At 44.1% G+C, this 20502-nt stretch overlaps 1 protein-coding gene across 1 annotated transcript; it reads right to left on the bottom strand.

The window, feature by feature from the left end:
* Positions 1 to 15453: 15453 nt before the first annotated feature.
* Positions 15454 to 20034, bottom strand: LOC6633619 (pyruvate dehydrogenase phosphatase regulatory subunit, mitochondrial). The gene is made up of 6 exons (XM_002057152.4): positions 18340 to 20034; positions 17981 to 18278; positions 17703 to 17916; positions 16616 to 16769; positions 16415 to 16530; positions 15454 to 16344 (listed from the first exon to the last, which is right to left on the bottom strand). The coding sequence occupies exons 1-6, from the start codon at positions 19919 to 19921 to the stop codon at positions 15889 to 15891; spliced, it is 2820 nt and encodes a 939-aa protein (XP_002057188.1). The 5' UTR covers positions 19922 to 20034; the 3' UTR covers positions 15454 to 15888.
* Positions 20035 to 20502: the final 468 nt, after the last annotated feature.

The following is a 20502-nucleotide window of genomic DNA, read 5'->3' as shown; positions in this document are numbered from 1 at the left end:
GCCCGACTAGCAGATACCCCCAAGAAGCCCAGCTATGTCTGCCTACCAGAGATGTGAAAAACGAAGGCATGTTTGAGCACGAAAGTACCCGAAAACAATCTACCTCTAGTCTGAAACCTATATCTAACAATTAATACAAATATTTGAAAGAAACACGCAAGGCTCTGCCTTAAAGAATGGGTTATATTTTGAATAGTACGGGTTATTCATGAGGTGTTCTAAAACCGAAATACTTTCAATCCGTGTGTATTATTCGAGAAGCTAAAAACCTAATTTGGTGTATGTAGCGCTTATAAGCTGTAAGTTATGCTCAAGAAATGAAATCTCTAAATCGATATTTATCGATTTGAATCGATACGAGAATATATATATATTTCAAAATTAACCAGATATTCAGGAGATTACGAATGAAGAGATGCATATCATATGTATTGACTGAATATTTCAAATTTTAATCGATATATATCGATTTTAAAGAGAAATCGAGAAAAAAAATTCACATGTTTTGTGAAAATATAATATAAATAAATAAATAAAGATTTGTCGCCTTTTCGTTGCTTACAATTCGCAAGTGGTTAAAGCTTTGGATTGAGCACAAGGCCTTGTGGTATAAAGTTGATAGTCTGCTGATTATAGAACCGGAAGGTTCTTGAAAGGTTCTCGGACATAAATACATATATTGCATACCCTATGAGTGCGGCAAGATGTCCTTATGCCAGTTACATACACGCTGCAGATATCGAGCATTCCCTCTTTGAATCACTTTTACGGGATGCCGTCTATAAGTCACGCCTGCTGCGCTGATTTAATCAAAATATATTTCATAAATCCATCCAAAATTGTTGCACACCAGCAATAATTGCCGGGGCTGGGGCATCAATAAAATGCAATCAAAAGTGGCTTAAGTGGTGTCTGCGTGCGCCACCTGCACCACCCAACGATGGCCAAATAGCTGGCGGATGGGGGGGAGGGGAGGGGGGAGGGGGTTGCAGTGATATATTTTTCACGCTCATAAAATAAATGTCAACCATAAACCGTGACTAAGTCGAGAGACAAACAAATTACTAAATAAACGCGGCACAACCAAATCAAATGAGAAACACGCACACACACAACGAGAGATAGATAGATAGACATATATATATACATATATATAGATACATGGTTAGATAGATAGATAGATATAAAATAATGGGGCAGGGAGAGAAACTGGCAACCGCAGCGTGCAACTGGATATGGAAGTGGAAATTGTGCACAGAACAGAGCCAAATACGAGCGGAAAATGTCATATGAAGAAATGTGTTGAGATGAGATTCTCCACAAGGCTGCCCCAGCTGGGCAGAGGCGTAGCCAAAGGGGGGCAATACATTTTAAATATGTTTAGAATACAGCGAACAGAATTTAAAATGTGAAAACAAAGTCAGTTCATGAAGAACTTAGTTGTATATATAGTTTAAATAAGTATGTCTTAGTTTAGCTGAATAAATGAATAAAATTAATATTCTACTGATCGAAGCTGTGCTTCAAAACCATCCAAACGGACAAAGAATTTCAGCTAATGCACATGCAGCAAATTAAACAAAGTCTCGCTTCACTTTGCTTCTAATATATCCGCAAAATCAGATCGAATCACAGGTAAAAGCTAATGTCTCCTATCGGAACAGGTTTATATAGTCCAACAGAAACTGTGGTGCAAGAGTTCCGCTCCCCCCCTTAGGAGTAAAATAAAATAGAGGACGCCGCCTCTGCGCCGCCTGGACTGACCAAGCAAGTGACTGCGTCGCTGTCGCGAAGTCAGCGTCAGATAGTCACCACCAAATGGTTGCCACCCTAAGCACCTCGTGCGGCAATCCATATGCATCCAGTACATCGCTCTCCCAACCTCCCCCTGACCGTCCGCATCCGCCGCCACCGCATACAAAATGTAAATATTTAATTTTGAAACAGTGTAACTAAAGGGATTTGAAACGCGCGTGGACAGCAGGCGAGTGCTCCCGATCTAGCTGCTGCCGGCTCAGTGTGTCCGGTGTGTCCTGGCCAACGTGGGCGTGGGTGGAGGCGGGGGGCTAACGCAACCCGAAATCAACGGAACCCGCAGCATTCGTTACGGTCCATTCCATTCCTGCGACATCATCTTCTGATCCAGCTTCCCGCCCGCCTCCTTGTTGCCCGTTGTGACATGTGAAAAGTTTCTTGGGCTGCTTCTTCCTGCTGCCTTTTTTTGCTTTAGCTTCCCTTGGAAATGCATGAAGAGGGGTATTTCGGTTTTGTGCACAAGTATGTAACTGGCAGCAGCAAATAGTTACTAGTCCGTAGAGTTATATATATGTATATTCCCGATCGGTCTGTTCGTCTGTGTGAACGGTTCGATCTTGATATGGAATAGGAATATCTTTCTTGAGACTGGGCTTAACATTTAACATTTCTAGAAGATTATAATCCCTATATAGACCAAATTTGGTATATGGGTACACACGGATTAAAAATGTTTCACATTTTCGATTCCCTACTCCATTCGCCCCTCAAATGAAAAAAAGCCAAGCTATAAAGCTAAGGCCTTACGCGTTCGCGTGCACTCTCACCTTGGATGCCTTCTTTAGACCCTGAAAACAGCATAAGAATCGGACTACAAGTACCGAAGATATTTAAGAACGTTTTGTCCCTAAGGGAAGAAGCACAGCTGCTGCGTAGAACAGAAAGAATGCTTATAACGGCAACGGGTATCTGCTAGTCGTGCACGCCCTTCCTGAGCATTGTTACATCTTTTTTATTTGAGTTTTTTCTCAGCCGCTCCTTGTGTGTAAGTCCTGGCCACAATTTGGCTACTTTACAGCATTTTGCATGCCGCCCGAAAATGTGGGCTCCGGCGGAGGGTTGACCAGGTCCAAGACGACCCCGCCCCCGCCCCCGCTCCCACGCACCGCTTTCTTTAACCAAGCCCAGTCATGTCACATAACAAATGACATGTATTCGATGTGGGTGTGTGTGTCTGTGTGTGTGTGTGTGTGTCTGTGTGTGTGTGTGTGTGTCTGTGTGTGTGTGTGTGTCTGTGTGTGTGTGTGTGTCCTGCTGCTGCCTCTTTTTTTATGGCGAAATAATATCGAGATAAGCGACGCATTACGCAGACGGAGAATGGAAGAGTGAGAGAGAAAGGCGGAGAGAGAGTGAGAGGAGAGTTCATTCAGCTGCGGGTCCCTGGGGCGTCTTTGCGCCCTTCGATGGGCCGCACTGCGGTCGTGCATGGCAGGACTCGGTGGGCTGGGCTGGACTGCACTGTTCTGGGGCGGATGGGGGTTTCCCAGCAAATCTCAGTTAAAAATTGTGCAACTTTTTAATCGATTGATTGCTGCCAGTTAAGTTTTTTATGCGGGACTTAAGCCGGACACACGCCGTGCCCCAAACACCCTCGCAACTGGCCCCATATCCCAGACACCCAACCCTCTCACACACACCATCCTCCCGGCCCCTCTCGCATACACCAGCAGTGACCCACGGTCGCAATAGAAGTTCTCGATAAGATCAAATTGCAAATTGGTTTCGACTTCGGCTTCGGCTCCAAATTTGAACGTTAGATTTTACTTTAAGATTTCTGCTTTGGCATTAAATTGAATATTTTATAGAGCTCGCCCCCGGTCGGCTTAAAAGGAAAGCCACGCAAAGCGATTCTTATTAAATTACAATTGTACTTAATTTAAGACTTTTTAACTTTATTTAAGCAAACCACAAATGTTAATTGAACGCAATTGACAAAGGCAAAGCTGCTTTCCAAACAGGGTTTCAAAACTGAGTCAAAAGGGCTTCAAAAGAGGTTTTTGAAGATTCAATAAAGGTGTTCAAAGAGTGATAAGGATTTAGTTAGTTTAAAGATATATATCTACTTATATAGATATAGATAAAGACTTAGCCAAGCCAAGAATCAAGACTATCGATTCGCATTCTAAAATTGTAAATGCAATTTTTTATCAGCTTCGAAAACTAACCAACAAATTATAATCCGATTGACAAATGTTGTTTTGGAAAATACACGCTTTCTAAGACAAAAAAAACGTTGTATACCCTAGAGATGGCCTAGAACCTAGAGAAAGTCGTGAAATAGCCTGAATTAACTGAAGTATTTTACTTAGTTAATTGATAAGGTGAATTATGATCAAATTACTTTTTGGCACAGAAATATTAACATATTTAAGATAAAAATGTAATACATATATTTTATTTTAGTCAAGCTAATCAAATGTTGGCTTGCATACAGAGAAATGTTAACGGGTTATTAGCGAGATTTTGGTTTCGTTTCAGGACCTGTTAAATATCTCAAGTGCTTTAATGATGAGCTTAACATTTTTGATATAAAAATCCCTTTGTTCATATCACAATTAAGCGACTCTTGACACTGTCGACAGCTGCTGCTGGCTGTGATCAGCCCCCTACCCCGCTTTTCTCCACTTTTCTTAGCCCGCCAGCCTGCCACCCCCTGCACACACCCACACCCATTGTTTGTTTATAGCTTGTTGCCTGCTGCGTGTAATCTTAACCACAATCAAATGTTAAACAAAATGCCTCCGGCCGACTCCACAGCGGGTGGCTTTTCAGCAGCAACAACAACAACAACAAGAAAGTGACAACAGTCGCACACACACACGCGCACACACACACACACACACACAGAGGGGCGATAGGTCACACCTTCTCGCTGCGGCAATGACTATGCAAATCTGCAGCAGTCGAGCGCTTCCTTCGCGCATTTAGTTAATTTTGCATGCGCGGCAAAAGGACAACAATTTAATTTCCAAAAGCCATAAAAACGAAATAAAAATGTTTTTTTTGTTTTTGTTTATCTTGTTTCAATTGTGTCGAGCAGCAAATTTGTGCGTCGACTGCGGCCGGCGGAGTGACAGCCGTCGCTGCCAATGACAGCCGGCTCCGGCAAAGCTTACGCTGCCGCTGCCCCTGTTCCTGCCCCTGTCCCTGCTGCTGCTGCTGCTGGAACTGTCAACAGCTTCATCCCCTGTCGCTGGCAGCAGGCGCAGAAGCTGCGACGCATCCTGTTGACGCCTGCGACTGGCTGTTGCCTTTTTGGCTGCCAACAACGCGGGTTTTTTTTTTGTTTTTACTATTCATTGAGCCAACAAAGCAGCCGAACACCCAACCGACCAACCGCCCAACCGCCCACCGCGGCAACCACCTCGCGCATAAATCACGGCAACAGCGACAAAACTCGTCGCATGCAAATCCTTCAGCCGCAACCGAAAAAAATAAAAACAAATTTCAATAAAAACACACACAGTTTTGGGAGTAGCTTTGACTTTGTCACCGCATTACGACCAAGTTGAGGGTTGTGGGCTTTGATCTAGGGTGGGTGGCTTTTTTCGGGCAGGGGGCGCAACATCACGCGAATTGAAATGCAATTTGCTTTGAGTGAATTTAGCTGGAATATGGCTAACAAGTGGCAGTGCTCTGGCTAGAGTATACCATGTACAGGATACCCTGACTCGCTACGAACACACACTCCTATCGCTGCAATAAGTCTTAGCTGTCTTCTTCTCTATACCCTGCCCTGGTGTCGGGCATGCCCTCTACTGTCAGCTGCATGCAGGGTAGCTATGACTTACGATCAGGGTTAGGACTTGCTTTAGGGTTTCTCTTAAGGTTTCAGCATTGAGCTTAAAGTCGGCGCCTGCCATGTTTGGCAATCAAAGCGAAAACACCTTGTGTTTAAGGCCAGGGTTGGGTTCGGAGCTGAAGCTGGGGTTGTCTTTGGGCTTGTGGTTTGAGTCGGTCACCGTTTGGCAATCAAAGGCTTAGCACAGCCGCAACGAACGTGCGTAATTTGGCAATTGTAAGCCGCTACACCCAGACCTAATCACAAACCCCAGCCCCTCGCCATGTAGCCAAGATATTACCAGTCCATAGGACTTGTCACAACCCCCACCCTGGCAGCATATTGACAGACAATCAACCACTTGAAAAAGCATACGGCCAAATCAAAGCCACAAGACAAGTTATCACAGCTTTTCATTATGAAGCATTTAACCAAAACCCCAAACCCGTAAGCCCAACAAAACCCAGAAATCCGTTGCCCAAAGCTGAAACGTAACCGAAACCAAACCCGAAGCGAAGCGAAACGAACTCAACCGCGTACACCCCTTGCGGTTGCTCTCAGGGGTTGATAGCTAACGGTTTTAAGCTCTTTTTTCCCTACTTTTAATACCCTGTTTACAAAGGTATAGCACCATACGAATCCATGTTACAGACAGCGAAAGGCATAAAGCATATATTCGCATCTATTTGATCCCGGAAACTGGAACTGATAGATGTGACTAATTTAGTATGGGAATATATATCTATGTCTATATATATTGCAGGCTGACATGTCTAAGTCTGAATGCGAAAATTGTATTTGGAGAACTTGTGTTAAGCACGAAATTTGGAATCTTTTTGAAATCAATTTTGATTTCTTCTTCATGATTCAAAAAAAGTTATGGTAGAACAAAATGTTTCTCCACAAGAAGAAGCAGCAGTTGAATGCTTCCAAGTGTTTGTAGATCTTGTTAATATATAATCGTGCAACTTAGATTTGGGTACAGGGTATCTGCCATCAGCGAGAACACACCCAGCAGAGATATAGGGTATTACCAGATCAAGCACTTTGCCTGCAGTTTAGAGAACATTTTATTAGAATTGCAGTCTGTAGCTGCCTGTAGGGTATCCGCTAGTCGGGCAACAGCAACGCGCGCATTCTTATCGGTTTCAATTGTTTTTTTTTTTCTGCTGGTCTCTCGCAAATTAAATTAGATGCTTAATATGCAGCGAACGTTTCATTTGTTTTGCGGCTAGAAAATCAACGTGGAAAATTAAGCAAACAAACAAATGGCCAAACGGTAGGAACTAAGCACCGAATTGGGCTACGGCTTTTCGTATTGGCAGTGCCGGACGCACATGGAGTGGAGGCGGATGAATCTGGGAATGGGCACTGGAAGAGGGCGAGTTGGTAGCAAATGCCCAAGGCGAGCCAGCGGCTCGGCTCGGTCAGACACACGACTTGGACCCCGCCCACAGCTTAACCTCTAATGAGGCGCATTACTTTTGTTTGGCTACAGTGCGAGCTCTACTGGCAGCGTGGTTGCGGGGGTGGGCAGAGTGGGGGAGGGTGTAGGCCAAGACAGAGATTTGAAATGATTATCCCGTTAAAACTAATCTTATTTGTATGCGGCATTTGCTTATTCCACTCGAGCTTTTGTTAATTTTATGTAAACATTCGATACCCTCTAAAAAAAATAAATCAATATGGGCATTAATGCCTCTCGAGTTGGACTTCATTTCAAGCGCCTTCTCGTGTTTACAATTCGAGACAATATCTATTTAGTATTTATTTTTATTTAGTATTTCACCATATTTAATCACAATTTGCTATGGCAATTACTAGTTGAGAATTACAACCAATTAAGCTTTTTTCCCAATGCAAGGTGCTGGATCCCACCTACCGTACGCCACGATTCGCCAAGTAGAAAAACGGACATAAACTAAGAGTAAAGACTAAGACTTACTACTTGGCAAATAGTTTAGAATAGACAACTTTAGACGAGGAGAGAAGACTCCTAGCAAAATACCCTGTAATGCATGTTCCAAACATCACAGAGAACCCGGAACAGTTCATGCAAGGCATAGCTATTTAGTATAATTACGTTTTAGTCTAAGGCCAGGTTTAGTTGTATAGTCAACAGTTGCTTTCACCCAATCATAGGCTCTTCAATGCATTTTAAACTGGTATTTTAGAAAATGTTGTTTTTTTTTTTATCAAAATATGTTAAGCAATATCGGTTTTTACTAGTAGAACTATGTTACTTATTTTGTGTTTTCTAGCTTTGATTTGTTGGGTTTCAAATAATTAACAAGTGCGAGGTTCTATTCGGGAGCTCCCGACTAGGGAATACCCTGAACCCTCTTCTTCCAACATCAAATGCATATATATATTCTATTTTAGAAGCTATATGTCAAGTTCGGTGACTCTAGCTCTTATTATTTACCAAAATTGAACAAAAAAACAGGATATCGATATCGATTTTTATCGATTGCGTGGAAACGGAGTAAGTTATCGAATATCGGAAACAAACTCGATCTGCGCGGGAACTAGGAGCACCTACATCTACATCTTTCAAGTCTCTAACTCTTATAGGTTCTGAGATCCTTGCGTTCATACATACGGACGGACAGACAGACGGACATGGCTAGATCGACTCGGCTATTGATGCTGATCAAGAATATATGTACTTTATGGGGTCGGAGATGCTTCCTTCTCCCTGTTACATACATTTGGATTTTGCACAAATACAATATACCCTTATACCCATCTTTAATGCGTTCAGGGTATAAATATTCCAAAAAATCATCAAAAAGATAGAATTTACGAACGAATCGGTTTTTTGTCAACAACATTTTTCAACCCATCGATGATTCATTTGTTTGAATGCCAATTGATGGTAGGGATCCGTACGCATTCAAAAAGGTATAACATTTTAAAATCAGACATTATTTACCCGAGATATTAAAAAAAAATCATCGAAAAAGTTTCGATTTTCGCAAAAAAACGTGCTGATTTGGAACGTCATATCTCCGCGCGGAGTTATGTCGTTTTGGAACGTCATATCTCCGCGGGGGGTTATGTCGCTTTGGAACGTCATATCTCCGCGCGGAGCTATGTCGTTTTGGAACGTCATATCTCCGCGCGGAGCCATTACCCCAGATATTATGTCGTTTTGGAACGTCATATCTCCGCGCGGAGCTATGTCGTTTTGGAACGTCATGTCTCCGCGCGGAGCTATTACCCGAGATATTATGTCGTTTTGGAACGTCATATCTCCGAGCGGAGCTATGTCGTTTTGGAACATCATATCTCCACGCGGAGCTATTACCCGAGATATTATGTCGTTTTGGAACGTCATATCTCCGCGCGAAGCTATTACCCGAGATATTATGTCGTTTTGGAACGTCATATCTCCGCGCGGAAATATTACCCAAGATATTACGTCGTTTTGGAACGTCATATCTCCGCGCGGAGCTATGTCGTTTTGGGACGTCATATCTCCGCGCGGAGCTATTACCCGAGATATTATGTCGTTTTGGAACGTCATATCTCCGAGCGGAGCTATGTCGTTTTGGAACGTCATATCTCCGCGCGGATATATTACCCGAGATATTATGTCGTTTTGGAACGTCATATCTCCGCGCGGAACTATGTCGTTTTGGAACGTCATATCTCCACGCGGAGCTAATACCCGAGATATTAAGTCGTTTTGGAACGTCATATCTCCGCGCGAAGCTATTACCCGAGATATTATGTCGTTTTGGATCGTCATATCTCCGCGGGAGTTATGTCGTTTTTGAACGTCATATCTCCACGCGGAGCTATTACCCGAGATATTATGTCGTTTTGGAACGTCGTATCTCCACGCGGAGCTATGTCGTTTTTGAACGTCATATCTCCACGAGGAGCTATTACCCGAGATATTATGTCTTTTTGGAACGTCATATGTCCGCGCGAAGCTATTACCCGAGATATTATGTCGTTTTGGAACGTCATATCTCCGAGCGGAGCTATGCCGTTTTGGAACGTCATATCTCCGCGAGGAGCTATTACCCGAGATATTATGTCTTTTTGGAACGTCATATCTCCGCGCGAAGCTATTACCCGAGATATTATGTCGTTTTGGAACGTCATATCTTCGCGCGGAGCTATGTCGTTTCGGAACGTCATATCTCCGCGGGAGTTATGTCGTTTTTGAACGTCATATCTCCACGCGGAGCTATTACCCGAGATATTATGTCGTTTTGGAACGTCATATCTCCGAGCGGAGCTATGTCGTTTTGGAACGTCATATCTCCGCGCGGAGCTATGTCGTTTTGGAACGTTATATCTCCGCGCGGAGCTATTACCCGAGATATTATGTCGTTTTGGAACGTCGTATCTCCACGCGGAGCTATGTCGTTTTTGAACGTCATATCTCCACGAGGAGCTATTACCCGAGATATTATGTCTTTTTGGAACGTCATATCTCCGCGCGAAGCTATTACCCGAGATATTATGTCGTTTTGGAACGTCATATCTCCGCGCGGAGCTATGTCGTTTTGGGACGGCATATCTCCGCGCGGAGCTATGTCGTTTTGGAACGTCATATCTCCGCGGGAGTTATGTCGTTTTTGAACGTCATATCTCCACGCGGAGCTATTACCCGAGATATTATGTCGTTTTGGAACGTCATATCTCCGAGCGGAGCTATGTCGTTTTGGAACGTCATATCTCCGCGGGAGCTATGTCGTTTTGGAACGTCATATCACCACGCGGAGCTATTACCCGAGATATTATGTCGTTTTGGAACGTCATATCTCCCCGCGGAGCTATTACCCGAGATATTATGTCGTTTTGGAACGTCATATCTCCGCGCGGATATATTACCCGAGATATTATGTCGTTTTGGAACGTCATATCTCCACGCGGAGCTATTACCCGAGATATTATGTCGTTTTGGATCGTCATATCTCCGCGCGGAGCTATGTCGTTTTTGAACGTCATATCTCCACGAGGAGCTATTACCCGAGATATTATGTCGGTTTGGAACGTCATATCTCCGCGGGAGTTATGTCGTTTTGGAACGTCATATCTCCGCGCGGAGCTATGTCGTTTTTGAACGTCATATCTCCGCGCGGAGCTATTACCCGAGATATTATGTCGTTTTTGAACGTCATATCTCCTTGCGGAGCTATTACCCGAGATATTATGTCGTTTAGGAACGTCGTATCTCCACGCGGAGCTATGTCGTTTTTGAACGTCATATCTCCACGAGGAGCTATTACCCGAGATATTATGTCGTTTTGGAACATCATATCTCCGCGCGGAGCTATTACCCGAGATATTATGTCGTTTTTGAACGTCATATCTCCTTGCGGAGCTATTACCCGAGATATTATGTCGTTTAGGAACGTCGTATCTCCACGCGGAGCTATGTCGTTTTGGAACGTCATATCTCCACGCGGAGCTATTACCCGAGATATTATGTCTTTTTGGAACGTCATATCTCCGCGCGAAGCTATTACCCGAGATATTATGTCGTTTTTGAACGTCATATCTCCTTGCGGAGCTATTACCCGAGATATTATGTCGTTTAGGAACGTCGTATCTCCACGCGGAGCTATGTCGTTTTTGAACGTCATATCTCCACGAGGAGCTATTACCCGAGATATTATGTCGTTTTGGAACGTCATATCTCCGCGCGAAGCTATTACCCGAGATATTATGTCGTTTTGGATCGTCATATCTCCGCGGGAGTTATGTCGTTTTTGAACGTCATATCTCCACGCGGAGCTATTACCCGAGATATTATGTCTTTTTGGAACGTCATATCTCCGCGCGAAGCTATTACCCGAGATATTATGTCGTTTTGGAACGTCATATCTCCGCGCGGAGCTATGTCGTTTTGGAACGTCATATCTCCACGCGGAGCTATTACCCGAGATATTATGTCGTTTTGGAACGTCATATCTCCGCGGGAGTTATGTCGTTTTGGAACGTCATATCTCCACGCGGAGCTATTACCCGAAATATTATGTCTTTTTGGAACGTCATATCTCCGCGCGAAGCTATTACCCGAGATATTATGTCGTTTTGGTACGTCATATCTCCGCGCGGAGCTATGTCGTTTTTGAACGTCATATCTCCACGAGGAACTATTACCCGAGATATTATGTCGTTTTGGAACGTCATATCTCCGCGCGGAGCTATTACCCGAGTTATTATGTCGTTTTGGAACGTCATATCTCGGCGCGGAGCTATGTCGTTTTGGAACGTCATATATCCGCGCGGAGCTTTTCGATTATGAAAAAAAAATCGTGATGTACCCCTTGCCAAAATTGCCCAAAAAACAGGATATCGATATAGATTTTTATCGACTGCGTCGAATGGATTAAGTTATCGATTATCGGAAACAAACTCGATCTGCGCGGGCACTAGGAGCACCTACAGGTAAAATCTTCTTCTGCTGCCTGTTACATACATTTGGATTTTGCACAAATACAATATACCCTTATACCCATTGTTAATGGGTTCAGGGTATAAAAATTGATTATGCAAAAATCTAAGCATTTTATTTAAGTACCATGCACATGTTAGACGTACTCGAAAATAGTTTTTATTGCATAGAATATTCTTTTTAGGCACATTTTTTGATGTTTTCAATATATCTTTAACATAGTCAACAGATGCAAATATGTTTATTATTTAACAACAATTGATGACAACTTTTAATTGAAAATTTCTTATTGATTTAAGAAAACCCCTTAATATACGATTGCATTTTTAATGGTAAACGTTTCTGGTAAAACAAATGATTTCTTTAAAAAGAAAAATCATAAGAAAATATTTGTTCAGAAAAATTGGGTTAATCCCAGTTAATAAATTTTCCAAGCGGCATAAACAAAGTGTTGAATTGCATTTATCTAAAATCCGATTTGTATTGTAAATGGCAATAAATTTCAGCTACCGTAAACTAGGGGACGTCTCTGGTGCTCAACACATTCGCCACCTTCTTCACACTGGACGAGCCAATGGCTGGGCGATGCCCAGGCGCGGGACAGGCCTTCTCTGGGCAATAACTAACTCGAACTTTTGTTTAAGATACATTTTGAAAGCCAGCAGCTGGCCGCAAATTGACCTTAGCCATGGTCCATGCCCAGCTAGCATTTGGTTGGCCAGTCATATGCAAATTTGTTGATTGCTCCAGCTACAGTCGGAGCCCAAGCCCAAGTCCAAGCCAGAGCCAGAGCCAAAGCCGAAGCCGGGGCAGCATCTAGCATCCATGTTCAACTGGTCAACCACAAGACGAGATGCGGTAGAAAACCGCACAATAAATGGGCATAAATTACAAAACATGATGAAACCCCCAATGGGAAACAGAAGAAGACAGAGACGGAGACGGGGCTGCGACTGGGTCTGGGTCTGAGTCTGCCACTGCGACTGGGGCAAAAGAGGCGAATGCGGATGGGAAGGTGGCCATAAGGATGTGAGCTGTGATTGTGATGTGGCCAGTTGCAGAAATTGATAATTTCGTGGACTCGCTAGTCGGACAGACAGACTGGCGGACTGACAGACCGACCGATCGACCGACCGACTGACTGACTGTGTGGCGCCACCGAGTGCGGCATTGCCACTTGAATTTTTGATTTAACAAAAGTCTCATTTGTAAAACGGTCAAAACTTTGGTGAGCAGCAGCAGCCGCAGCAGCCACAACAACTGCCACAAAATTCAAATGTGCCTTGCAACAAATCAAGCAACAAACAAGTATGAGTGCTCTAGTCTAAGATATACGACTGGCAGATACCCTACAATGATTCTGAATGCGCCTTAAAACGCCTCGCAAGTGTATTTTCTTAAATAACTCTCATGTCTTTGAAAATCGATACTTATCGATTTTGAGCGCTACACAAAAGTGATCGATGTCTTTTGAATTCTAGAGACACAAATAATAATCGACACTTATAGACTTTAAGGGATCAAAGAACTGATCTTTATCATATCATGTCTAAGGGGCGCAAAGAAGTAAGCGATAGCTATCGATTTGAAGGGCGTAGATAACTGATCGATACTTATCGGGCTTATGGGGCTCAAGCAACCAATCGATGCTTATCGATTATTGAAGCACAAAAAACTGATTTTTGGAGAACAACAAAATGTTGGGAAGTGGAAAAGAAATATGATCTTCAGCTGATAAACACAAGTTTGCAACACAAACTTAAGACTGCAAAACTATTCAACAGCCGAAAATCGATACTTATCGATAAGAGTGGAGCAAAATTGTATTAAACTATATTATAAAATCTCGGTATTTCATCGAGGCACGTATATGGCAACACGGATCCTGATCGGGTTCATATAAAATTTGTGTGTGGGTGTGCACTGCCTATTTAAATCATATTTAATACATACAGGGTATTTAAAGGCAGGGGGTGGCTGTGACTGTTGCTGCTGCAAACCGAAGCGGAGGCCGCAAACTTTTGCACAACAACTGGGCAACAATAATAATGTCACGTTTATCGTGTGCAGCTAATTACTAACAAAAAGATAGTTTGTAATCCTACACAGAGCCAACAGTTGGCCAGTCAGTCAGGCTGGCAGGCAGGCAGAAAGGCAGGCAGTTAGCCGGGCCGACAGAGCCCAGCCGAGCGTGGCCAAAAGTGCCCCTAGGACAACCGAACAACCAAGAAACAACAGCAACAACAACAACAACAACAACAATGATGTTGATAATATTGTTGTTGTTGTTGTTGTTGTTGTTGTTGCTGATGAGGACCAGTAGCAGTTTGTACGTTTTGTTAGCTTGTTTCTCGTTGTTGTTGTTAGTTTTGCCAGCCGAAAACTTCTGCTTGGCCCGAAACATGTGCAAAAATCTTTGGCAACGAGTTTGCTGCGCATTAGCACACGCCTGAATTTCTTGGCTAAACACAACAACAACAACAACAACAACAACAACAACTGCAACAATTGCCAACTAAGTTCATGCAAATCTGGCCACACCCACTTGCAAAAGGGGGGGCTGGCCGAAAGTTTTTGCATATTGCCCAACAGCTGCGCCAGCTGATCCAACACGCACACACACAAACACACACACACACACACACTTGCCACACCCGCACATCCCCCTTTCACAAGTTGCCATTGTTGCCAGCTTGTTGGCCAAGTTTGTAGTTTTGGCCAACGCAAAGTTGTGCAGCGCAAGCCGCATTAGGCGCATTACACTTGCCACAGCCTCTGGGCACGGGCACTTCCTTACAGCCAAGCCAAAATGTTAGTCAATCTTTGAATATAAACTGTTCATTTATTTCATTTGTATATAAATATATGTATGTATATATTCATATATACACACTGATGGCCAAAACAATAGAAATGGCAAGCCACGTTCCTATACACGTAAATTATCCGTATAAATGTTCAATAAAAAAAAAAAAAATAATCCATGACTATTATTTTAGCTATCAGTGTACATATATACATATGTATATATTGTATATAAAGTACACAAAAAATGCGTATAAATATCCACGTATGTTTGTTAATTGCTTGTGTGTGTGTGTACGTGTGTGTGTGTGTGTGTGTGTGTGTTAAAAGCTTGCCCAATGTACAGTAAAAACTTACTTTTATATAAGGCAGAGCTTTTTTTTCATATAATATAAAAATTGGCAAGAACTGAAATTCTTAGTTAAAATATTTCAGTTTTTCTGTTAAAAATGAGCATTTCACACACACACACACACACGCACACACAGATAGAATAATGTGCGTTAATTTTAGCAGGAAGCTTTCAAGTAGTTTAGGAAGATTTGAATATTTAACGGCAATTTTCAAATATCTGCACAATATTTTGTATATATTTCGTTGTGCTTGTATTGCTTCGAGCATTTTCCAATAGTTTGATTGATCCAATAATTTAATAGAAAATATTCAAAATGTAATTGACACGGCAAAACGAAACAAAAATCAACAATAATAACATATCAACTGCGATAAATATATCTATAGGCATAACACACAACTTTTCGCTGCGCTCTGCTTAAAGGGCGCAGCCTCTTTGAGCAAAAACTAATATCGCATCTCTCACTCTGACACGGCTCGGCTCTCTCATTCGCTCATTCGCTCGTTCGCCGATCTTTCTCCATATATAAAAATAATAGATATATATGTTACTATATAATGACAATATAAACTAATATCGCTTTGCAATTGAGACTCGAAGTGAGACGAACGAGCGAACGAAATGAGACAAACATTTTCGCTTGGCTGTATATCAAATATAAAAGAATGGAGAAGGGGCACACAGATTTGGGTTAGAAGCGGCCGGTGGGGCTCAATGGCGAGTCTCCGTCAGATTTGAGCTGAACGAGAGCAGATCTGCCTGGTCGGGTTTGTCGCGCGTCGCATGGTAGGCCTCGCGTTCGCGATCCGGGAACTTGGTGGGCAGGTTGGGCGAGTGCAGATTCACCTTGGCCTCGAACCGCACGCCGGCCACCTCCACCTCGTAGTGCCCGGACAGCACGTACTCGTTGCTCACGGCCAGCTCTTGGCCCTGCGCATCAATGTTGCGCACAAAGCCCAAGCAGACCTGCTTCTCGAAGGTATAACCATAGCCGGTTGTTGTCGTCATGCCCACATAGACGCCATCCCGATAAATGGGCTCACCGCCCCAGCACCACATGTCCACCTCGTGATCATGATCGTTGAGCAGCAGCTGCACATACATTCGCTTCACGCCCTCCTCTCGCTGCTTCAGCAGCGCTTTGCGTCCAATAAAATCAATCGGTTTCTGTGGCAGCACAAGCAAAACGGATTAATACCATCCATCCTACTCCAATTGAGAACTCGCCTCCACTTACGTTGAACTTAACGCGCCAGCTGCGTCCGCACTCCAACGGCGTCGTGAACGTATCCAAGTCCTGACCCCAGAAAGCATAAAACTTCTCGATGCGCAGCGCCCTCGTCGCATAGTAACCTGTGTGTGGCCAAGTCTTGCAGTGAATCCATGTGAGTTTCAAAGGATTTCTGTGTGCATCCTTTGCTTCTTTTTGGGAACTCACCTGCATGCTGTATTTGGTACTTTTGACCAGCCTTGTACAGTCGCGAATACACATGCAGCGCATACTCGTTGGGTATATAGAGCACATAGCCCAGTTCGCCAGTGTGTGTGATGTTCAGAACGCGTATGCCATCGGCTAGGCCCACATCGAGTTCCTGTTTAGGGGAAGCGCTTGAGGGTGAGGCGGAGCTTAACAGACTGTTTAGAATCCATTTAAAACTATTTGTGCGGATTGAAGGATTGATTGACCGACGACATGTGAGATTGACTGGTTGTGCAGCTGATTGATTGGATGACTGATCCCGCTGGCTGATTGAATGAATGACTTTTTGACTATATGACTGACTGACTGATTGCCGATTGACTGATTGAATGATTCAATGGACGATTAGGACGTTATCGAGCTAATTGATTGAATGTCTGACCGATTACTGACCAGGTGACTGATTTATTGTCCATCTGATTGATTGATAGACCGTTCGGTTGACAAATCAACTGATTGATATTGGTAGTAGAATTTGATTTAGTAATTGTCCAGCTGATTAGTCGAATGACTGACTGATTCACAGGCGTATTATTCAGCTAATTGATTGAATCATTGATTGATTTATGAGTTGACCGAGCGACTTATTGACTGAATGACTGATTAGTGGATTGATTGTCTGTGTGATTGGTTGACAGACTAGTTTTTCAACCGATTGACTGGCTGATGGGCTGTTGACTGATGGGCGGATGACCGATTGGCTGACTGGCTGACTGACTGACTGACTGACTGACTTACCATTTTAGTAAATTGGTTGGTTAAATGATTCAAAACTACTATTACAAATTTGTAATGTAGTTTAAAAACATATATGACAAATTGTCATAAATCTAGATGAAAATTCATTCAGATGAATATTACTTAAATCTGAAAATCCATTCATACATGTTGAACCGGGCTAAAAGCCTCGTTCACAGGCCGAATAACTAAGTAGGCAGTATTTTGGACTGAGCAATCTTACAAGCTAGTGTATAAATTGAAATCCGGTTGGAAGGCCAGGTAATTGAATGAGAAGCCTTTTAATCTAATTAAATAAGTCGCTTACCTTATATGTAAAGAAGGGGAAGCTCTTGGCTGAGAGATCTGTGTCGGTTAGCTCCGAGAGCAAAATCCGAGAATATGGGCCCAGTATACATATGGCCGTGTACATGGAGGTCACGTCCGCCACATTGACCTTGGGGCGCAGATGATCTGGCATGTGCTTGCGTATCCAGCTCATGGAGCGCGTCTGCTGTATGGTTGGAGCAATCATCATGTAGCTGCAATATAATAGGATATTGAATGAGTGCTGCTGGAGATGAAAAGATTAACTGCTTTACGCACTGCCGCTCGGAAAGACGCGCCAGGGAGCAATCGTTCTCATAGCCACCATTGAGATTCTGCATGCCCGTGTGTATAATGGAGCCAACGGCAACGTCCACATCGTTGGAGCAGAGATACTGCAGCAGCTCGACCACCTCGTTGCCCTTGGACCAAAAATCGAACTTGGTAAAGGAGCTATAGTCGGCAATGCCGATGCGTTCGCGACAGGCGCGATATTCCGTGGCGACGTGATCGAACCAGGGCGGTTTGCCAAAGGTGCGCGTCTGTGAGATGCGAAAGCGCGGCAGCCCAAACTCATCTGAAGGCAGGAAATGCAAGGATTAGTTCATGAATGATTGCGAGCACACTGGAATAAGAACCTTGCTTGTCATTCAAATCAAAATAGTTGGGTCGCTCATAGCCCATGGACTGGCCAAAGACAGCGCCCGCTTCCTTGAGCTGCGGATAGATGGGCGACATGCGCAGATTGCGTCCAGTTTGAAATTCCTCGAAGGGATAGTTGATCTCAAAGTGCTTGCCGGGCGCCTCCTTACACCGATCCCTCAAGAACTTGCGGTTGTTATGCAGGCCCAGGAAACGACTGATGTCCAGTATGTGCAGATCCAGATACGTAGATCCCTTCGTAATGAGATCGGTGAGCACGCGTCCAATGCCGCCGGAGGCGGAAACGCCCATCGTTTTGTTGCCAGCGGCCACATAATAGTTTTGTATCTCGGGCGCCTCGCCCAATATCCATTTGCAATCGGGCGAGAACACCTGCAGCGAGTTCGTCAGCCGATCCAGCGAAGCCTCACGGAATGAGGGTACACGCTGCAACAGCTCATCGAGCAGCTCATGAAAGTGATCCCAGTCGGGCGGATATTGGCGCGCCTTCTGGGACAGCGGTATGACGCCGTCCTCGTATACCATCTTCGCCTCGCGCTCATAGCCACCAGCCAGGATGTGGCCCTCGCACTCGCGAAAGAAGATGCGCCCATCAAAGTCGCGCACGAACGGCGTATACGGATCCAACTGGTCGATGGGCTTTGTGTGCAGATAGTGATGTTCCACGGCCTTGAGCGGCACCTTTACCACCGGCTTAGACAAAGTGCCCACCTCGCGCGCCCAGAAGCCGGTGCAATTGACAAAGTACTCGCAGTTCACATCGCCGCCGGTGGTCTCGACGCGCGCCACCTTGCCGTGATCGCTGTGTATCTTCTTGACGGCGCAGTGCTCCACAATGCGCACGCCCAGGCGACGGGCCTCCTCGATGAATGCATGGCAGACCAGGTGCGGATCACAGACGCCATCCTCCGGTATCCAGAGACCACCCTCGATGCCGTCCAACGAAAGCAGTGAGCAGTGCTGCTTACACTGTTCCGGCGTGAGTATCTCACAGTTCATGCCCCAGGCGACAGCCTGGGATTTCATGCGATGGAAGGAAGTCATGCGATCAAAACTGCGCGCCAGATTCAGGCTGCCCACCTGCCGCCAGCCGGTGGGCAAGCCTCGCTCCGTTAGCTGCTTGATTAAATCAATTGAATACTCCGATAGCTTCAGTTCCGTATAGCTGGGCTCAAAGCGACCGGCCAGGCCGCAGGCACTCCATGGCAGCTCGCCGCCAACGCCGTCTTGTTCGATTAGCAGCGTCTCGCCGCCCCAGCCCTGCAGGCCCAGATGGTAGGCGACCGAGGCGCCAGTGATGCCACCACCACAGATAACGACACGTGCCTGTCCTGGCACTTGACCGGCCAGCTTCTCGTTGGGATCGACGGCTTCGTGCGGCTGAAATTTTCGCTTGCTCAACACCTGCTCATCGGCCGCATCTGCTGCATGGCCAGTCGCAGTGCTCAGCAGGCGGCGGCCCAGCTGCTGCGTACGTGGTATATGCAACTGGCTAACGTTCACTCCGCTGTTGGCGGCATGTTGGCAACATGCAACGCCACGGAGTAGCTTTTGCATTGTTCCTGGCTTTCAGTTGTCGTTGTTGTCGTTTTCTATTGCTAATTCTTTAGCTTGTTATTGTCTCGTGCTTAGCTTATTGGAGTATGTGCAGCTGCAGGTATCGATAACTTATTGACGTGCCGCCACAAACAGCTGATGCCAGGGCTGGCGAAAGTACTTATACATTTCATCGATAGCCGAGCATAGTTTGGCATCGATACTTATTGGCGGCTTAAAACGAGTCGTTTGCTTTATTTGAAATCAATTGTTATGCAATTTATTTATACGCTATGTAAATATAATTTGTTCACAACTGTTATATAATTATTTGTTTGTTTTTTTAATTTTTGTAATTTTTATGTTTTCTTTTTTTTTTTTTGTGTTTGTGTTCATTAATTTGTTTGTATTTATTTTTTGATTTTAAAGCAGTTGCTTTCAACAATTATCATAATCAATCAATCATTACTGTATAATTCACATGATTTTGTTTTAGATTTTTGTTTTTTAATATTTTTTTTAATATGATCTGTTTTATAATTGTAATTTGGTTTAACTACAACTACTACATAGACGACATAGATGTACGCTGGGTTTTGCCT

This window comes from Drosophila virilis, chromosome X (assembly GCF_030788295.1).
Source record: "Drosophila virilis strain 15010-1051.87 chromosome X, Dvir_AGI_RSII-ME, whole genome shotgun sequence".
Lineage (NCBI taxonomy): Eukaryota > Metazoa > Arthropoda > Insecta > Diptera > Drosophilidae > Drosophila > Drosophila virilis.
Note: the sequence above shows the minus strand (reverse complement) of the source record. Positions and strands in the feature narration are given on the sequence as shown.

What these genes read in the sequence shown, in the direction of transcription:
- LOC6633619 (XM_002057152.4), bottom strand. Translation starts at nt 19,921, where the DNA reads ATGCAAAAGCTACTCCGTGGCGTTGCATGTTGCCAACATGCCGCCAAC. An exon ending in TCCCCTTCTTTACATATAAG is followed by an intron (nt 16,770 to 17,702) that starts GTAAGCGACTTA and finishes TCCCCTAAACAG; the next exon opens with GAACTCGATGTGGGCCTAGC. An exon ending in GTACCAAATACAGCATGCAG is followed by an intron (nt 16,531 to 16,615) that starts GTGAGTTCCCAA and finishes GGCCACACACAG; the next exon opens with GTTACTATGCGACGAGGGCG.